This window comes from Nesoenas mayeri (genome assembly GCF_963082525.1).
Source record: "Nesoenas mayeri genome assembly, chromosome: 8".
Lineage (NCBI taxonomy): Eukaryota > Metazoa > Chordata > Aves > Columbiformes > Columbidae > Nesoenas > Nesoenas mayeri.
In genome coordinates this window covers 17802734-17823680 of record NC_137554.1, presented here as the reverse complement: position 1 = coordinate 17823680, position 20947 = coordinate 17802734, and the positions used below count along the sequence as shown (strand labels likewise).

The 20947-nt window shown below is 38.4% G+C and overlaps 2 protein-coding genes across 4 annotated transcripts in view; both read right to left on the bottom strand.

Annotated features, from left to right (window-relative positions):
• The window catches only part of ASPM (assembly factor for spindle microtubules), a gene marked incomplete at both ends in the record, with an annotated part of 29258 nt that extends 28052 nt beyond the window's left edge, over positions 1-1206 (bottom strand). Inside the window, one exon of the mRNA XM_080349067.1 lies at positions 898-1206. Within this exon, the coding sequence (XP_080205193.1) occupies positions 898-1206 (309 nt within the window). The remainder of the gene's footprint in view (positions 1-897) is intronic.
• A 433-nt stretch (positions 1207-1639) lies between these two features.
• On the bottom strand, positions 1640-20723 carry ZBTB41 (zinc finger and BTB domain containing 41). 3 transcript variants are annotated; one of them, XM_080348971.1, is made up of 11 exons: positions 20638-20723; positions 18746-19949; positions 16578-16785; positions 15777-15846; positions 13702-13849; positions 12870-12999; positions 10951-11046; positions 10309-10415; positions 8786-8891; positions 7662-7750; positions 1640-6900 (listed from the first exon to the last, which is right to left on the bottom strand). In XM_080348971.1, the coding sequence occupies exons 2-11, from the start codon at positions 19866-19868 to the stop codon at positions 6260-6262; spliced, it is 2718 nt and encodes a 905-aa protein (XP_080205097.1). In that variant the 5' UTR covers positions 19869-19949; positions 20638-20723; the 3' UTR covers positions 1640-6259. The 3 variants fall into 3 exon arrangements, with proteins under 3 accessions (XP_080205097.1, XP_080205095.1, XP_080205096.1); XM_080348969.1 differs by having other exon boundaries at positions 18746-19979; positions 20638-20716; XM_080348970.1 differs by lacking the exon at positions 20638-20723 and adding an exon at positions 20331-20489 and having other exon boundaries at positions 18746-19979.
• Positions 20724-20947: the final 224 nt, after the last annotated feature.

Here is a 20947-nt window from a genome sequence, read left to right as displayed (position 1 = left end):
ATTTCAATTAAGAGTTCCACATCTTTGGGCAGATGCATTTAATAAACACAGACAAATAGTGAAGCCGGTCAACAATGGTTAGTATTGATTAATTACTGTAGGAACTTGTTATACAAGTCCTTCACAGCGAGACTCCAGCCTGTTTTTATAGGCACATTGTTGCAAGAGATCCCCAGAGTTTCTTCTCTCACAAAGACTCTGGAGAGTTCTGAAGACCATGATATGTTTGCCTGGATGGTCCTTTTAAAAATCGGCATTGTTTGGCTTAATTGTAGTTTATATTTCCTTTGGAATCGTAAAGATTTATTCCTAGATTAGGACTGCTTTGCTCTCTATTGTATCATTAATTAACACGCAGAACAGTGAATTAGTATCCTCTTCATAACAAACGCCCTCAGCCTTTTTCCTGAAGTAAACAAATGTCCTCCAACTTTTTGAGATGTCACACTTTTACACCTCGTATTGTTCTTTCTCTGTCTTTAAAAGCACACTCCCAGAGAACAAATAAGTGTTGTTTTGGTTTGGGTTTTTGCACCTTACTGAAAAAAGCAACCCTGTTGAGTGCGGATTTACCGCCTCCTCAGCCTGTGACAGCCCGCAGAGGTCTAACCCTGCCATTCTGCAGCTCTTCCCCTTTAACACGAGCACAGCACCCACAGCCAGGTGCAGCTCTCGGGGTACCGCCTGCCCAAACCCGCAGCACTACGCGGCCGGGTGCCACCTGCCCTCTCCCGGGGGTTATCGCGCTGCAAACCGGTAACACCCCTCACACCGGCAGAGCGGCGCGGGCGGGAGCAGCCCCGCAGGGTACGGCGTGGGGTCTGCTCGAGCGTCACACACACCCACCCACCGGCCTCGCCTCTGCTGCAGCTTCGCGGCCCCCGCACCGCCCGGTACCTGCACAGGAAAACGGCGATGCTCAATGCTGAAGCCCCTGGCAGAAGCCGGGAAGCGGTCGACCACCACATCGGCGTCCTCCGCGTTGGGGTTGTCGATGCCCAGGAGGCGCGTGCGGGAAGCGCCCACGCGCAGGCTGCCGAAGCTGAGGAACGGCGGCCGCGAGAAGTGGCTCAGAACCAGCACGACGGGGCCTTCGTCCGCGTCCGCGTCCTCCTCGCCCCGCCGCACCGCCCAGCGCCGCCGCGTAGGGCTGGCGGTGGAGCTCGGCTCCCACAGCGCCGCTCCAGAGAAGAAACCCGCGGCCATGCCCGCGGCAGAACCGCAGAGCGGCCCCGGCTCCGCTAGCGCTCCGTCACCGCCCCAACTGCCGCGACTCCGCTCGCCCGTTCAAATGCGGCCTCCCGCCAACCCCCGCGCGGGCCCGCTCCGCCTCGCCCCGCCTCCTCGCTTCTCCGCCAATTAGCGCTGGGCGTTTTATTTAAACGCCCCGACGTCGCCGGGGCACGAGAGAGGCGCCCCCGCGCGGCAGCGGGAGGAGCGGCCCCGGTCGCGCCGCGGAGCTGGTGACGGAGGCGGCCAGCGGGAGCTGGGATCAACACAAAAAACGGGATTCAGCAAAACCCCGTGCTAAAAAGCTCTTCCCATGTTAAAAAAAGAAATAAAACCAAGCAAAGCCAAGAACTTTTCTAAATAAATTTAATTTACAAAATATTTTAAAATAAAAAGTAGAATGAGATGCACACAAATGTGATGAAAAAAATTGCCTCATCTGTTTATCTTTCGTGAGCTTTAAAACTTAAAGACATATAGAATACTGGGTTTCCACACTGATTAAAACAGGGGCAGAATGCAAATCTTAGCACAAGCACCTCTGCAAGAAATCCTGTGAAGCGAGCAATGTTAAGACAAATGAACTTTACTTTTCCATAACAAACATAATTACACATAGGACTGAGTACTTCTACATTTACAGTACACTTCCTAACTTTTCCTTACAGCAAAGAATTTCCCCATAAAAGACAACTTTACTTAAAGACTTCCATCTAAAATACCAACCTATACAGATCACATTTAAAGCATGTTATCTGAAAAAACAGTGACAAAATATTGAGTTTATTTCACCTTATTCTTTCATATAAAAGGATGAACATTTAAACATGATCAAAATGGTTATGGAGGATTAAAAAATTTTGCCATTGTGACCTTTAATCCATTAAATCCTTCTAAACCAAATAATTTCTTCTGAACCATGAAAAAGATCCTTATGGGTTTAAGCAAAGTGACTGCCCTGCATTAAATTCTGTCTGTCATTCCTCATGAATCAAGCAAATCACTGCAAGATGATCTTGTAGAAAAAGATCACACATGACATGATTCACATGGACCTGCAGATAAATGCGATCTAATTCCCTCAAGCTTCAGTCGTATGGAGAACATGCAACCTGGATCAGTTACGCATGTGTGTCCAATATAGAAAAAAATCACATATTTGCTACTGTTTTCAGGGGAAAAAAAAAAAAAAAACCAACAAACCTCTGCTCATCTACAACAGCCTTCTCAGAATTCATTCATAATTTGACATTCATCAACGTCTATAAAGAAACTATTTTAAATTTAAAAACTTGAGGGTCATTTATTCCTTAGCACTCCATAACACATTTCATATTTGATCAAGCAAGTTATGAGGTGATTCACTTGAAGCATTCTTCAGAGTCCTGGATGCTCTTTCCCATTCATTACTAGGAAAATAAGCTTAGCTCTTTGATGATACCAAATAAATCTTTGTCATTATGGTCTGGCATGACCCATCCTTAAAAATAAAGATCCGAGTTATAATCCAGACTAAAGTAGCACTATATTTTTAAGGAAACCACAGCCTAAGGAAGATATATTGTCACCATTACAATTACCGATGTTCAGCATAAAAAGAAGCCATGAGAGTCATACTTCTGGAGGAAAAGTGTCAGTGCTCAAAGAAGAAATTCCAATATAAATAAATAAACTCAATATAAAATCCACTTAAAGAATTAAAGGCAGCAACCCAGTCAACAACCAGAAATTTGTTCAGCAAAAAAAAAAATACATAATTCAATGTTTAAACAGAACGACTACAGTAAGTTCTCAGAACCACGTCGCACTTTAGAGTATCAACACAGACTCCACTTTTCTCCTCAAAGGTCAGCATGTGGTAAAGACCAACTTTCTGCAATGTGCCACTAATCATCCTTCAGAGATATTTTTAGGAGACCTGCTTCTTCCTTCTTTGGCAACAAACAGTCAGCTGAGTCAATGACTGCCAGATAAAACAACAGCCTTTACTGTAAAAGCGCCCTCCAGGTCAAGAGGACGTGCACTCTCAGGTGAGTACCTGCACATGTTAAAATGGAGTTTCAGCCCCTGCAGCTGTGAGGTGCTGCTTTCTGCCCCTCAACTCCAGCCCTCTTCATCCTCCACCACGCAGAGATCAGCTGCTTCCACCTACCAGATGAAGTATCAGTCCATGAACACTTACTTTGCTCATATATGAATTTTAAATAGATGTAAAGCCGTAAGAATTATAGATTATGATATTAAAAAAATAAAAACTATGTATCTAGCACATAAGCTTTCCTATTTTCTTTCACTGTCAACTGGCAATGATCCAGCCTGACCAGCAGGTAAAAACACTAACTAGTAGTAGGGTTATCTGCAAATAAAAGAACGCCAAAGAACTAGTAGGTCATTTTTCTAGGAATGACTAGCAATTCTGGTCACCCAAACAGCAAAGATAGTGCTCATTTTTCTGAAAAACAAGTCCTTTTATAACCTGTTGCTTGTTGGGCACCCAAAAACTTGAAGCCCTTTGGAAGATATTTACCTCAATGTTTTCCGAATAACCAAATGAACTAGAGAAAAAGCCATTATTCAGAATATATATATAAAAGGCACAATCATGAAAAAAAATTTAAAAGGACATTATCAAGTAAATATGCTCCAAATTCCATTTTAGTATTTTCCTAGAGCGCCTTCTGAACAGACTGGATTTAAAAGAAAAAATTAGTTACCAACTATTTTTAAGCTGCTGTTTTGTCAAAATCCTACAATACTTTTTTTCTACCTTAGGACAGCAAAGACAAGAAATAACAGAGCACTAGGCTTTTTAGTCTGACAACAGCACTTACACCATTCATGTCAGGTTATTTTTAAGGGTACAATTACAAATGCTGGAAATCAGGTTTCATGTCCACAGGAATGTGCACATGTGGTAATACTCATAGGATACACACATGAAGACTTGAAAACTACACATAAACCGTCAGTTTTCAAGCCATGGAGTGTAAAGGTGACAGAAACAATTTTGAAAGGAGATGAAGGTGGAGTGAGAAAGCAGGAAGGGTAGTACTTGATAGTGTCCTTTCAGCAGGTGGCATTCAATGGCCTTGTTATTGCTGCGTGTTCTTTAGTAATCAGCTTCTTACCAGATGTATTTACAGCACGTCAGTCTGAACATTCCCAGAGCACAGCTCCAAATTTTACTTTAGAAATACAAACATAGAACAGTTAAACATATGTAGTCCTGTTTTAGAAACGGAACTTTTAAAGTTTAGGACTTCTATTGTGCTTCTTTGGCTAAGTCCTATTTAAATATCAGTAACGCTTAAAATTCTATAACTCTGCCACTATTTAACAGCTACAGAAATCTTTGGTGTGTTTAGGTTAAGAATCCATTAGGGTACAAGTTTCAAAATACGAACATTCGGGCAGCTCTGGACCTTCTCCCGCCAACTGCTCAACACTGAAGTAGATGGGGATTAAAAGAACCTAACACCTAAGTATTTAAATAGGATTTAAAACGATCCATGCCACTTAGAGTTTATAGAACTGGGATGATAAACAAGCTTTTCAGCACAGATCACTTGTGCTCAGGTCATTGGCTAAGTTCAACATTTACAACCTTACACATACACCCAATTTCCCATTTTAAAGTTTCTTTAAGATAATAATTTAAGAACAGGGGAAACTGCAGAAAATTTTGCCTTAATATGTAATTCTTGTGAGGAATAATGAAGATTATAAAATTACTTCAGATATTTTCTTTGGCATAATATTCACCAAACAAACACAGAATAATTATTTTTAAAGTAAGCTTAACATAGATAGCTTGATGTGGCTAAATTATGCTAGATTTCATGATGAATTACAGTAGACTTGTAGGTCAAAATGGTTCTTTTGGAAAAAACCTTTATGGCTAGTAAAGAAAAAGCTAAAAATAATTAAAGACATAAAATACTCTCAAGAATTTGACTTTGTTTTATAAACACAGTACAAGAAAGTGAGAAACAAAATAATTTCATTAGCAACTCACAAGAAATTTATAATTCCTGATTATTTATTTTTTTTAAATAGAAGTTGAGTACTGTTCTGGAAATACTAGCCTTTAAATTTCTTCTCTATCACAGATAACCTGAAAATGTGCAGGCTAATGCAGGACCCTGTTATGCTCTAACAAGGGTAAGCCATGCCAGTCCTTTCTGACTGCTTATAGATAAAAACCATCTTGCAAATATTCCCATTTTTTTCAAAGTTAGAGTGCGGGGCACACTTTAGAAGACAAGATTGAAAAAGCAAGAAAAAAATGCATATTAAAATTGTATAGGACTAACTGTAGAAAATCAGACAATACTATTGTCTAGATCCACCCACATAGTTCAATATTAGAGATCAAGGAAGAATTAAGAGGCCAAATTTAGGCAGCATGATTATACTCAGAGGGACCACCAAACCCCCTGCTTAGTGTCTTCATAAAATATCTGAATGACTTTTCAGAATAATCTAGTTCCTGTGTCCACTGGCTAGGCTCCAGAGTCCAGCAGACTTTAAAACCCTCCAAAAATGCCTGAGGGTTCAAGTAAAATTGTATTTTCATTTTTATGTGGAACATAATTCAAAGTTTGTGATTCATATCCCTGCCTGCCCTTACAACTTTTTATAAATTTGATACAGTCCGTATTCTTCCAGAATGCTTTCTATTACACTTAAAACATTAACTCAAAGTGAGATGCAAAAAGGCAAACGATTTTTTAAAATAGCTAGATATGTAATTACATTTCTCAGCCACTATCCTTAAAAGATATCAGAGCATAATTTTTAAAAGACCATCTATAAGATTTTTAAAAACTCTCAAAAACACAAGAAACACTCTTTCAGTATGCATCAAAATGTGCCTAAATGTTCAAATATTATGGAAACAAACCTGTTTTTGCAAAGCTATGCAGAAGACTCATGAGTCCAAATAAAATATAAAATATAAATCTTAATTGCCATATCAGCCTTCTGTTGGCTAATGGCTTAGTAAATTAGGTGGAATGTTATGGCCTGATCACGAATGTTCATTGTCTGAAATATTCTGTACATTAGGAGCTGTATCTAGCCCCAGCAGAGTTCCAAGATATGACTGGTCTCTAGGATCCAGCATTTGCTCGGGCCTTACAGGATGAACAATATTTGCAGGTTGTGGAGTGAGAGTATATTTCTCTAGAAATGATAGATCTGTTGCTCGTTGATAATCTGTCTGCTCAGGCTGTGGAGGAAGAATGCCATGGGACTGAGCAGTGTGCTGCACCAGATCAGCTTGCGGATCAGACATCTGAACAGGTACCAGAGTCACAGGCATACATACTTCTGTAGATACATTCTGTAGCAGAGTTTTGGCTTCTGATTGATATGCTTTGGGCTGTTCCACATACTGTTTAGCCTCTGTTTGGTAAACTTTGTCATCAGAGGTGTACTGCACTGGTAAGGAGACTAGCTTTTCTTCTGAAGATGTCAATGCCTCTTCTGCAGCCTTTGATCCATGAACATGATCAATATGATATTTCAGCTTGTCTTTCCGTTTAAATGTTGCATTGCAGTGTTGGCAATTAAAAGGTCGAGCATCCGAATGAATAACCATGTGTTTTGTTAATGTCTTCTTAATTCTAAAAGACTGATTACAGATTTGACATTTGTAGGGTTTCTCACCTGTAAAGACAGAGAAGTAAAAATTAGGTGCTCTCAGTAACACCATGTCACAAATAAATATGCAAATGCATACATGCATTATGAAATAGACACCTAGTATAAAACAATTCTACTGAAAAGAAACAGCATATGTTTAGCATCAACTTCAGAATCAAGGCAGCCCTTAGAAGTTTTGTTTAGAAGTTATATTAGCATACCATTCTCTCAATATTTGGGATTTCTGCCAGGTACACACAAAGGTAATCACAATATAAACCAAATAAAAAAGAACAGTCTTTAAACTGTTATGATACTGGTATTAAATGAGCTCAATTTGTACTTCTATACACTTCTGAAGGACAATGATTTCCCTAAATATAAGGCAGGAAAAACAAAGTCAGACATACAAAGACATACACCTTTCCAAAGGGATTTCAAATCCTTGCTTAGATTACCAGTTGAAGCATAATATTCTCTGGACCACAAAAAATGATTATAAGGTTCTGGGTAAATTTGGCAAGAACATACACCAGTAAACAAAAGGAAGAGGTGTAGAGAGCATACCACAGCCCTGCGTTGAGGACTACTAGTATTTCAAGTGATCCATTCAGAAGGCAGCATTCAGGAACAACCAACATATGGAAAAGAAAAAGTCGTCTTGTTGCTTCCTGCTCTCTTGCCATGAACGCTCAACAATCATAGTGAATAAAATAATTCCATCAATGTTGATGCATAAAAATACATTCCTACATGTTTTGTGGTTTTGTTGGGTTTATTTTTACCTGAGTGTGTCCTAAAATGCATTTCCAAACTTGTTTTCCCTTTAAAAACTTTCTTACAGACTTCACACTGGTGAAATGTTGCTTTATATCTTTAAAGAAGAAAAGACATTTCATGTTAGATACTTTTTTCTTTAAACCAACTAACAATAAAGCTATGTGCACAGTCCCTTCTGAAATCTTTAACTGCAAGATAGCTGAGTATCGAAGTTTCAAAATGTTCTCACTTATGTCCATATTTCCTTGCATCTGCATACCAATAAGGTCAATTAGATTCTTTTCTTTATTCAATTGCATTCTCTACTGAGATTGGCACTTAGTATTTATTCACAGAACAAAACCCACTAAAACTTCTTTTCCAACTCCAAAAATAACCTTAAGTAACAGTTTCTGCCCAAGATCCAAAAGAGACTTTCACTTTGGCAGAATTATGCCGTAAATAAAGTACTAGGAATGGTTTAGGCTACCGGCTACCAAGCAAAACCAGAGAGAGTTAGCAGACAATATACTATACTTTCAACACAGACACATCCGTAGTGGCTTCTACACAATGCTAATGAGTACAAGCAGCTAAAACACAGAATTTGAAAAACAACTAGGTCTCAGTTAATTTTAAAATCTCTGAAAGGCTTATTTTTGGAGCTCAAGAATCTAAAAACTCTATTGCCTTTTCAATTTATAAACATAACATGGGTTTAAAAGCTTTTACCTACTTTCAGAGCCACTAATCTGCTATCAGCTTCTACAATACCTAACTGTGGGATAGTCCACACAGCGCTTAAATGATGTATAATAATTCAGTCTAACTAGTCTGCAATGACAATATTACAACAAACCATCAATTTAGAACAACATCGAGACGGCTAATTGACAGATGAAAATTTTATCCCTTTTTATGTTTTTATTTTATTTCCTTAATTATGCTACAAAGAAAACATCTGGCTTAAATTGTGAAAGCAATTTTCTGACATCCACTTCAAACCATAATAATGATACCTCTATGAAGACTAAGGGAATGGGCATGACAAACACACAGACTACTAGAATTCTGCACAAACATGCAAATCCCAGCAAAATCAGTCACCGTACAAAAGTTATTTAGGCAGTTATAAAAACCCCACACTTACTTCTGCCAGACTTTTTCTCCTAGATGAACGCTTTTATAATGAACAGTAAGGTGATCTCTACGACCAAAACATTTTCCACATTCCTCACACTGATGTGCTTTTTCACCTGCAAGAGCAAAATTCAATAAATTTCAGTTAAATATTCTGGAACTTGTTGAACGTCTAAGAGCTGTAATTGTAAAACATACAGTAGATCCATGTTCAGAGTCCAGCCAACCAAAGTCTTCTATATGTTACTCAGAGAAACATTTTGTTATCAACAAACAAAATTCAGGAAGTAGGTTGGTTCCACCAGAGTAAGGATTTTTACCACTTGTTATATATGACTATTACTGACTATTCATTCTTTCTATAAAGAAATTCATGTTTGTGAGTCATGAGAGGTACAAGTGAATGACTAGGAATCTACTCGCTTCATTATGACCTTAAATGTGGTATCTTCAGTAATTTAGGGGCTTTAAAAGAAAAGCTTACTTAAACATACCAATCATTTTCAGCTACTGATTTGTAGAACTTAAAATTACATCACAGTATTTATATTTTTCATTATCCTGATTTACATAGTTACCTTTTTCTTTTATGGTGCTGTTTAAAAGTATCTTGATTCTTTTTAGTCATCTTGAGATCTTCCACAAAGTGGCAGAATATTTCTTCTCATGTAAGTAGGAGGAGTGTGGACAGTCAAAGAATGTAACTTTCTAGAGGGGGGAAAAGCAAATAGAGTAGAAAAGAGGATTTTTTTGTTGTTGTACTTGAGTTTTCAAAGATTTCTTTATTTTATAGCAGACATTATGATTTCAAACACCAAACAGGAAGCTGTCCTTCAAATAAAGGCTCAGGAAGTTTAGACTCTGATCACTTTCATATTCTCATGCTGCCTAGAAAGTATTTTGCCTTCTAGAAGGCAGGCCCTTTGGAGCCTGTTCTGAAAAAGTCCCTAGTGAATATTCACTCTTACTCCACTTTTGATTACCTTTCTGCTCTCAGTGCAACAGAAAGGATTATTTTCTCCTTCCTCCTGATCATCCCCGTTTTGCTCTTCTCATTGGCTCCCACCATCTTCCTTCCCTCTTTCCCATAACAGAGACTTCAGAAACAACTCTTTGATGTTCTTACATTAAAGTGATCAGTGTACAAACTTTGACAGAGATTGTGACAGCTTCTTCTATGTTGTGGTAATAATGTTTCACACAATTGCTATTAAAAAAAAGAAATCTGAACTCATTAAAAAAATCCTCCTTTTTCACTTTTGCTTTTTTTAGTATCATTTTTAAAGCAAGACAGTGTTACATGTTTTTGACTGTCCCTTGGCTTTCTACATTAATACGGAGGAAACACTTGGCTTTTAAACCTTGAGAATGTGTAAGATTAACCCTATTTTATTAGACCTTAAAAATAGCGAGATGAACTTTTATCAGGCCTAAAACGTTGCATGTACTGAAAAAAAAGTCCATAATTAATCTTTTATTTGATCTTACTTCAGAAGAGCAAATTAAGAGCCAATTTTCAAAGAAAACGCCTACCTGAGTGTATTTTTTTGTGTTTTGTCAGATGGTCATGTCGAATAAATGTTTTCCCACATTCTTCACATTCATATCTCTTGTCATCATGGTGGACTCTTAGATGAAGTCTGCATATTTATAGTCACAAATATAACCATAAACCACAATTGTGTTAACATCATCTTTACTGCTAATTCAGTGCAAAATACCAGAAAATACAGTTTTAGTGCTTCACACAAATATCAGGAAATAACTGTCAGTTGAGGTATGTTTAAGCCGCTCTTTGAAAGCAAGAGAGAACAGAGCTAAACTCTCATATCTGGTGTTAATTTAGCAGAATATTTTAGTCTTCCACTTGTTTTGCTTTGAATAACAAAGACCCAACAGTTTTACATGTGCAAGAAAGTCAGCTTGGATACAAGATTTGTATGGGATTTTGTCTGTGTTGAAACCATCGATGTCTTGTATTAAAAAGGAAATGACTTCTCACAGATTATTAACATATTTTCATTATTTAACCACGTTTAAAGTATTTGCTAATGCTCTTAGAGCTGGAATAAATCAAACTACATACATTATGTAGAGTTACATTGATTATATGAATGCATATAAATCACCAAATCAGTGAGACAGTTTAGAAGCCTACTTAATAAAAATCTGTACCTGTAAGAGCTTCCATGACGAAAACTCTGCCCACAAATACTGCAAAGATGAGGCTTCTCTCCACTGTGAATTCTCAGATGCTCTTTCAAGGTTGTTCTGTTTAAAATAAAGACAGTAAAATTTAATTTTAAGCAATGCCACTGCCATGTTAAAGTGAAATAGAGAACTATCAAGTTCTCAATTTCTTTAACTTTGATGCATCACAATATATCCAAATAACTACTTCTATTTATTCAGATACACACATAAATACATACATTTAAAGGAAGTACAGCAACTTATCTATTAACTACTGTGCCTAGAAACAATACAAGCGAAGAAACAAAACGTCATCCCGACATACATTTGGACAACATACATTCAAGGAAACAAGTATTTCAACACTATTTTCTGTGTGATAATTTCCTTGTTATTATATGTATTAAACCAGAGCTTTGAAGTCAGACTTGAAGGAGATCTAGATCATGGATGTTAATTTAAACTAACTAAGCACAGGGCTTATTTAAATACATAAATATTTATAAACATACACATATATAAGTCTACGTTTATTATTGCATTTCCAATGTAAAAAGGAAAAGTGCACACCGGTGAAGATTCCTCTCAAGCAAAGGAATCAGACAACAAAGTTTACCATATACACAGCTGGTAAGTGTGTGAACTGAACAAGAGAAAGTTCTTTGATCTCCTTCCAGTGCTTATTATAAATATTATTGTTCAAAGATACTCCTATGCTTTACGCAAAAAAATTACTTTTTTTAAAGAGAGCAAGAACATGTACATATTCAACTTCCTTACATAACAAAAGAAACTTGATGTATGTAAACATATTGACTTGTTTTAAACAGAAATTCTTCTTGCATTTCAAAGTGAGCTTTATATCATTATTTGTGCTTTATAGCTTGTTTGTTTACTATTTCATTATTGCATTAGTATATTTTCTTTTAACATATGCATAAGCTATTGATGAAACTACTAGAAAATACACATCACCAACAAAACCATTAGGGATAAATCTTCCTCTGACAAGACTTCCAGGCGACTTTGCCACTCATTGGGAGGAAAAAAAAAAAAAAAAAAAAATCAAGAAAACATACTGTAGTACACAAACTCAGATCTTTTCATATTCCCCAAAGAGAACATAACTTGAATCTTAGTCATAGTTATTGGTATGAAGCTGTATTCCATCAAAATTAAAAAAAAAAAAAGGCTTCTTGTTTCAGAACCTAAACATAAATCACCATATGGAAAACTCACAAGATGTCCTTTACTGAGCAGTACAAGGCACCTGCACTGAAGCCATCGAATATTCACGTTTTTTCCCCTCATATGTATAGAATAGGAATGGGGGGGCAGGAGGGAAGAATCTTATTTCTATAGTTTTTCTATGCTTTTTCTGTATACCGAAATTCATGAGCCAACTTTTAGAGCTTCCACTTTTCACAGCTCTAAATTATCAATTTTTTTCCTCCATTTAGAGAAGCAACAGCAAAGGTCATAGAGTATTATTACATCTTCCATGAAACCGTGCTTGTAGAAGTACAATTTCTTGTTAGTCATTTTCAGCAGTGTTCCTATCCTCATCAGTGTCATTCCAAAATACCTAAGGCAGAAAACTCTTTCCCAGAGAAACGCAAGATGTTCTTGTACAACACAGGAACCCTAAGTGAAGTGAATTAGAGGTAAGTCTTTCTTAATATAGTTCCACCTCATAACTTATTACCTACAGGTGTCATCCTTAATTTTAGAGGTGATCAGATCACATGCTACCTGTGGCTCTGACACTACCTTTTAATACACCAGCCCTCTCAAATTCTCTCATTTATTTTAAAATCTCAAAGGTAAAGCATGCTTAGAATCAAAGTGCCCAAAGTAATCTTCTGCTCTGCTGAAGTTCAAGTAGCCATGCAACTCCTTACCGTTCCCTCACAGATTTTCCACAGATGAAACACGTCCATTTTCTCTTTCCTCCATGAGTACATTCTATATGGCGTTTCAGATTTCCTGTGTCATTAAACTGGCGGCCACAAATATCACAAGGAAAAGGCCCTACAAGGAGACAGACACACACAGTACTATTAACCATCAGTTAAGCCATACAAGATGCACAGACTGGTTACTTGTGAAAACCCTGATCAATTTACAAAGCACAAGTTTTGTCTAACAAATGATTAATGTTTACTCCAGTCAGCATACATTAGACTTTGTGTACTTTCTGCTTGGATAAGTTATTTCTAATACCTGGTATTTTGGCCTGTTTCATTATTGTAGAGCAAAAAATTAGAACAGTCAAAAGTAATTTAGCCCAACTAAATTCCCATTACTATCATTAATCTAGTTCCTAACTGACAGAAATAATTAGTAGTAGTAAAAAAGTCCTTGGAATACTTCAGGAGGAAAGAAAAAGGTCTCTGAAAAACTTCAGAAAGAATCTGACCCCATAGTTGAGAACCAATTTAATGCAAAAAAGTTTTAAGACAAAACTAACTGTAATTCTTCCTCTCCAAAAACTTGCATTTACTTAGGTACAATGTAATGCCTCAAAAAGACAGCTGAACAGAAAAGTAGAAAACCAACCAACAAAACCAAACCAAACCAAACCAGAACCAAACCAACAAGACCCCACAAAACTGGAAAAGAGAGAACTGGAATAGAAGATGGGGTGGAAACAAGATTGATCAGGATATACAGTGGCAGAGGAGGGTTCTACTTTAAATCTATTGTTTACATGTCAGAAGGAGATTTTAATACCAAGATGGAACTTTTCTTGATGTTTCAGTCTTGCGAATCGGGATTTAAAGTGCTCTTCGCAGTAGGTACACTTAAAGGGTTTATCCTGAGAGTGAAGGATCATATGCTCTTCTAAATGAGGTCTTCGAGTGAAAGATTTCTTACAGATCTAAAATGATAATACATTTTGTCAAAGATACATCAGTTATATCAGATATTCATAAACTCTAACAGATTAGTTCATCTGCTCTTTGCAGCAATGTAAGCTCAAACAAGTATTAACCAAAAGCATACTCTATCCCAACTTGTAAAGCCTTGCAGTCAATATCAAAAAATCTGTGTTCTACATAAACCCTAGTGGATTGCACTGTATAAAATAAGATGCCGATCCACAGCTGCCTAAATGAAACTACTGGCAACTCCTGGATACAGTTACATGTTCCACCCCCTCTTCTGTCCACTGACTCCAGCCCTCATCAGACTCTTTTCCTAGGGTGTTTCAATACAATAACTCAGCAGAAAATAAGCCAATGGGAAAAAAGCAAATAGCTTTTGCTTGGTTTTTGGATGCTGGAACAGCCAAGTTGGACTGTGGTAAAACCTGTTGTATAATAGTATAAGCTACTGTAGAACTAGAGTCACATCTGTTGCTTTATTTCCTCTGGGAAATTCTCCAACAGCATGTATTAAAGAGAAAATTCCAAGAACACTGGCCCTCACCTCCTCCTTGGTGAGTGATTATTTCTCCTGGATATACCCCTGAGCGAGCTCTTGTCCCCACCCCAGGCAAGCAATTATTTCTTCTGGGTACCCTTGAGTGAGAGAGGTGTTTTTTGAGTGAGTGTGTGCACACTTTGGATCATCATTCCTGTGTTGCTCTGTAGTAACAGTATCCTCAACTGGTACATCGAACCCGCAGTTGATCAACTGTTGTTGGAGTGCTGACTGATTTTGGTTTATGCATACCCTGCTTTACATTGGTTTCAGTTCCAAATTAAAGTTGGTTTAAGCTCATCATTTGCTTGGAGTCATATTGAGGTGCTTCCGTGACTACCAAATTTACCAAACGATTAATCTAGTAAGATTACTTTTGGAGAAATGAACATCAACAATGTTGCATGATTGATTCTCACTATTAAAATGTTTCTTATCTAGTAATAAACAGAATCTGTAGTAGTTCACACAACATAACTTCATCCGGAAGAGAATTTCCTCCGGTCAACTATATAATATCTCCAACCATGGTACCATCACCAGCAGACAATCACTACAAATTCTTACAGCTAGTATCCTCCAACCTCCTATTATATGTTTATAAGTCAAAGTTCATAAACAAAGCGAGATTAGTAATTATATTACTGCACTTAATATTGCAAAAATTCAGGGGCATATAGCGGTTTGCATAAACAAAACAGCTGTCCTGGGGAAAACAAAAAAAAAAGTAAACTAATTCCATTAAAAACAAACAAACCAACCACATGTGAAACCTTAAAATATTATTTGGCAGAAGTCAGATAGAGAATGGAAGTTCTACAAATTCCTTTATACAGTAGATGCAGTTTCACACATACACCTCTCCTGGGCAAAACCAAGGAAAGGATTCTACGATTTTACACCTAAAGGTAAATGTGTACTGAATTTATAAGTCTGTTGATATGCATATGCAGCTAAATGAGAAAGCATTTCACATTTAACATATGTCTTCCTCGACATTAAGAGAGCCTTCCAAAAAAAGCATACTTTACAGTCAGTGTTTGATGTGCATAACTGATGGCAGAGTAAATACTGTTTTAAAAGCATTCATAACACTCAAGTCTAATGACCCATAAAGGGATGGATTTTTAACCACAGTAATAGCTGATCACATGAAAAAACAGTATCTTCAGCTATTTTAGAATTCCATTTGGTATTATCTACTTGGTATATACAGAACAAAGTTCAGTCTTCAAATCAGGGCATAAAGAGGAAATATGTACCATCATTTACAAAGCTTACTGTCACAAAAAACACACACCATATTTTCACTTAAGTACTCAAGTCATAAACCAGCATAGTATCTGTACGAAAAAAATGAAAAGTACTGAAGTATTACTTACATCGCATTTCCAACCTTCACTCTTTGTCTTCTTGATAGAAAGAAACTCTTGTACGTTCTCTGGATGAAACCTAGGAGAAGACAGAAGTTGAAAGTAGTTATAACTTTCTAAGATGAAGATCACCCAAATACTAAATATCTATTTCTAAACTTTCTGTGTCATGAAAGTTTATCAACAAAGCAGCAAAACAGAATACTGATAATTGAATAATTCTGAAGGCACAAGTAACTGGAAAGCAGCGTTGACCATAGACTCCTATAGAATCTCACATGACAACTGATAAGACAGAGGACAGTTTCAATTATAATGCTTTATGGAGATATGCAATGAAGGAGAAAAAAAGTGGTACGTAAATAATAACACCTCATCATTAGACCTGCCATAAACAAATTATTCACATAAAAGAATCTGCATGGAAATGGTTTATCCATCTATTATGATTAACAGTACAGCATCAACAGCATCTAAAACCAAAGATGTTTTATTTTTCCTCCAGATTAAAAGCAATGCAGGTAATTTTTAAGACTGTTCTTTCTGACTGACTGCTAGCTCATCTGAGCATTCTAAAATTTACAGTAAAAACCTATGGTAGAATTCCCACAGAACTACTATTGCTATTTAGTCAGTCCCTATGCTCTCCTCATGGCAGGTTAGTTGATACTGCTAGACCCCATATCCTTTGAAAAAACAGTTATAGAAATAATGCAGAACATGCCGGGTGCACACATAGATTTACCTTCACTTTTGAACTGAAAAAAAACCAGTTCTTCAGAAATGCAAGACAAATTTGCTCATACTTGCCTCTTCACGTGCTTCGCTAAAGTCTTTCTGCTTGCATGCAGCTTATTGCAGTAGGGACATTTGTGTTCCTTCTTATGAAAGTCAGTATCACTAGAGTGTTTCTTTCTGTGCACTGTCAGGTTGGACTTTGTTGAATAGCGCTGATGACATATATCACACTCAAAAGGCTTCTCACCCGTGTGTACACGTGTATGGCTCTCATATTTGCCTATACAACAACAAAAAAATCTGTTAGCATCAACTGTAACAGGTATCACCTACAATAGACACATTTGGGGTTTGTTATGTATCTCTCTCATATGTGGTCAAGATCTAAGTACCTTAAGATCTAAGTACCTTCCACACACATCTAAAGATTCTTACTGGTTTACACCACTGAAAACTGCACAGTGACACATACGCTTTTTAACCAAGGTTCCTCCACACCTCCACCTTATCTAGTTTTAAGATAAAAAGTAAAAATAAAGGGGCTCTGTATTACTGTTAAATTGGTGCGAGGGTTGCGAGCCCCTCTTATTTAACCCTACAGCATATTCTGTTTTTAAGTATTGAAAGTTATAATACCACTCTTTCGTTACACTGATCGTGAAGTACCTTTTCAGAACAGAGAACAAATTGGTATTTTTAAACTACTTGCAAATAACAAAATGCTGAATGAATGATACAGACCCTTGCAAACAATCTATATTTGGCACCCAAGTTATTACCATAAATGAAAATACTAGTCTTCTACTTCTTTCATATCACTTGTATTCCCTGTTCTGTTTGCTCATTTTCTTCTGAGGATCTATCCACCTAAAGCCAACTGCAGGCTCTCTGCTTTGTACTATATTTTTTTTCTCTGTAGAATATGTATCATACTTCCAGGAGGGAGATAACATAAAAACAAAAAGGTACTATAGCTCCTAAATTCAATACACAATCCAATTGTCTACAGTAATACAAGCTTCTGAAGAAATACTTTATGTATCGCTTGTTTTAATGCTATTTCTCATGTATTTTTTTGAGCACAATACTAGAATTCTAAGTCATGAAAGTGCAAAGAGAAAAGGACTTCCAGTGTGTGCAAAACAAAAATGTACCATTACTACCCTAAATACAAGCCACTTATTTTTGCACAGTAGCCTTTCAATATTAATAACAAAGCTCTGACATTCAGAAAATTTCCTATGTGGCTTTAAGATATGGCATTATAAGTACAGTTAAGTCTGACACTTTTAATGTTAAATAGCCTCTATAATGTAATTTGTGACTTTGGAAAATTTGTTTCACCTCAGCGAGCTAAGCACACTGTGTGTGAGTAGGAATTAAGATACACACCAGCCCCACCCCGTTTTCATCATCTCCTCAAATTTCAGAATTATGAAATACCCATCTATTATAAGAACACAAAAAATGCCTAACACTATGAGGAATTCTTTCTTTCTCAACTCCCATGACTGAAAAGAAGTCAATACCTTACATGACCATAATTTAACATTAATTACAGCCGAAAGAACAACAAAATTCTGAAGTACAGTAGCGATTTACTTATAACGTGAGAAAGGAGAGCAGGAAAGTTGGAATTTTAACTCTTCTGATATCCCGAGTAACCATACACCTAGACTGACCATCAGACAATCAATACTAATAGAACAGATTAAGCTCACAGAGTATTATTTGGTGTTAACTACAGACTAGACAAATCATGCTAGAAGTTAAGAGTGACTAGGTCCTAAGCATCTATGCATCTTGCAAAAGAATTTTAGCCTGTTTGACAATGGTGCTGTTTTATTTCAGAAATAACGACAGCTCTGTTACTTAATTTGGCAGAAAATACAAGTTTCAGACTTTGTACAATTTATCATTTAATATCTTGCTATATTTTCCTCCTTTTTGAATGCTTTTACATACCATGCTAACAGCCAGAATCCAGAGCAGTGAAAGAAAAATAAATTTAGCATTTGCAGATTTTTCAAATAATGCATTCAGTTCATTTATTGAAACTGTTTAGCACCACAGACATAACTTAATACATTCAGAAAAATTATCAGCATATTGGATCAGTGAGACAATCCAGAAATTCTGGGCTTCACTCCCTAGGACAGAGAAAAAGCTCAGTTTATTTCCCATGCAAATAGCACCATCATATGGTAAAAAGGAAAGAGATCAACCTGACCAGCTCTTACCTATTCGATCAAATTTTTTGTCACACTTGGGACACTGCAGTAGTTTTTTACTACTGCTTTGAATGATGACTGGAGCTAAGCCTTCAGGAATATTTCCCACTGAATCAACTGCCTCAGAACTCTCTTCAGTATCATTCTGTTCTTTTTCACTTTGTTCTTCAGACTCTGAATCTTCACCTGACATGTCCTCTTCCTGTCCCTCTTCATCAGCATTGCATTCACTTTCGCTGTCTTCATATTCGCTTCTTTCAGATGTTTCCTTGTCAGAACTGGCTTTTTCCAGATTGCTGTCAGAGGCATCAGCACTTTCATTGTCACTGTTGTCAAATTTAGCTGGACATTTGCGGTTTCTCATAGAACGTCTAGTGGTAAAGTCCGCCTTCTCAACCATCTTTAACCCATGTTTTTTTTCCAGTGAAAGGGATCTATGGGCTTTAGCCAGATGATTTTCTAAGGACTTCTTGTAACAGAAGCTTCGACCACAAAAAGTGCACTGATGACTATTTAATAGTTTACCTGTCAGTTCACTGAATGTTTCTACTGGTGTAGGTACATCAGTTACCACATCAGTCTGTACGTTAGAAACACTTTCATTATTTAGTAACTTCACTGCATCTATGATATCTAAAAATTTTGCTGCTTCCAGCACTAACGGAATTTCATTTTTATACACAAAAAACTCAGAGGTGTAGAGAAACTCGAGCAAATGCTGAAAGACAGAATGAGTTACATGATCTAACGTGACGACATTCGTGCTTGGATTTTTGCTCAAACAGGCATGAAAATAACTACTCCCAACAGCCACTACAACTTTGTGAGCACTAAATTCTTTTCCTTCTACAATTATAAGTAAATCACAGAACGATGGATGCTTCTGTCTGTCGTCATTTAAGTATTTAAGTAGATTTTTGTTATACTGCAATGAGCTTAGGAGCTTTCTTTGTTCTGATGACAATGAAAGTTCTTGGGAAGGTTCAAGCTGATCTGCAGGAGCTATTTCTGCAGACTTTGAGATAATTTCTTGTGCAGACTCTACTACAAGAATCTGTTCTGAAGTATCTTTCTCATGGCCAAGATGAACTTTTTCGTTTACATTTGCAGCGAGCCGTCTCCTTTTCTTCATTGCAGAAGTGCAACTCTAAAATCAGGAGCTTCATAGGTGATTGGTAAAAAATTCTCTTGAAGACTTGGTTCTGCTCCAGACCTTGAGAAAATACAACAGTAATTTCATAATCTGCAAAAGAATTATGATTAAAGTCACTCACAGCACTTAACCATAACTTTTTTTTTTTTTTTAGTTAATGCTTTCTGTGCTTCACTCTTAATCTACCCTGCACACCTCGAGCATTTATTAAATGACTAAAATCTCATCACTTCCCACTCCTGACCGTGGCATAATGCTACTCGGAGCAAGTGAACCGACACCTCCTACCATTAGAGCTGAAAAGGTGGCCGGGGCTGGTTTTGTTGGTCTCCGAGTCGCACACGGCCTGTGCAATCCCCCGGGCCGGGCGTGCGCTCCTGTTGCTGTTATTATCACACCAACGCGCATTCGCTCCCGTTTAACCCCAACACGCAAACCGACCTTCCCGCTTTCCCGGCGGGCGCCCGGCCCCTCAGGCCGGCCCGCAGAGCCGCCCGCCAGGGCTGCCCGGGCACGGCCCCGGCCCCGCGCCTGTCACCGCCAAGTGTCAAACCCGCGGCCGCGCGCGGGGCCTTTGTCCCTGCAGCACCAGCAGGTCCGGCGAGCGGCGCCCCGCGGCATCAAGATCGAGGGCAAAGAGCACGCCCCGGACCGGCCTCCCCGGTGCTGTCGAGCGGGACATAAAATGGCCGCACCCCACCGCCAGGCCCGCCCGCGCCCGCAGCCCCGGCGGGGAGGCCTCACGCACCTGCGCGGCTCCGGGCGCTCCCCGGGCCCGCTCGGCCGATAAAGGCCGCTGCACCCCGCGCCCGCAACCGCTTCCGCTGCTTCCGGGTCCCGGTGCCGCGCGCAGCCTCGCTCCGTGCGCCAGCGTGCACGGGGGAAGGGGCGCGGGGCGGGGGGGCGCGGTGTCACTTCTGAGCATGCGCGGGCGGGGCGGGGTCCGAGCGGGGCTCGGCCGGGCAGCGCTCCTAGCGCGTCGCTGTCACCTCCCCCGGCTGGTGGGATGCTTTTACCGGGGCTTGCGGGGGGAGCGGCGGGAACCGCGGCGCGGCTGC

Coding starts and splice junctions, on each gene's coding strand:
- ZBTB41 (XM_080348971.1), bottom strand. CDS start 19,868: ATGAAGAAAAGGAGACGGCTCGCTGCAAATGTAAACGAAAAAGTTCAT. Junction 16,786..18,745: donor CAAAAAATTTGATCGAATAG/GTAAGAGCTGGT, acceptor GTTGTTGTATAG/GCAAATATGAGAGCCATACA. Junction 7,751..8,785: donor GGAGAAAAAGTCTGGCAGAA/GTAAGTGTGGGG, acceptor TCTTCTTTAAAG/ATATAAAGCAACATTTCACC.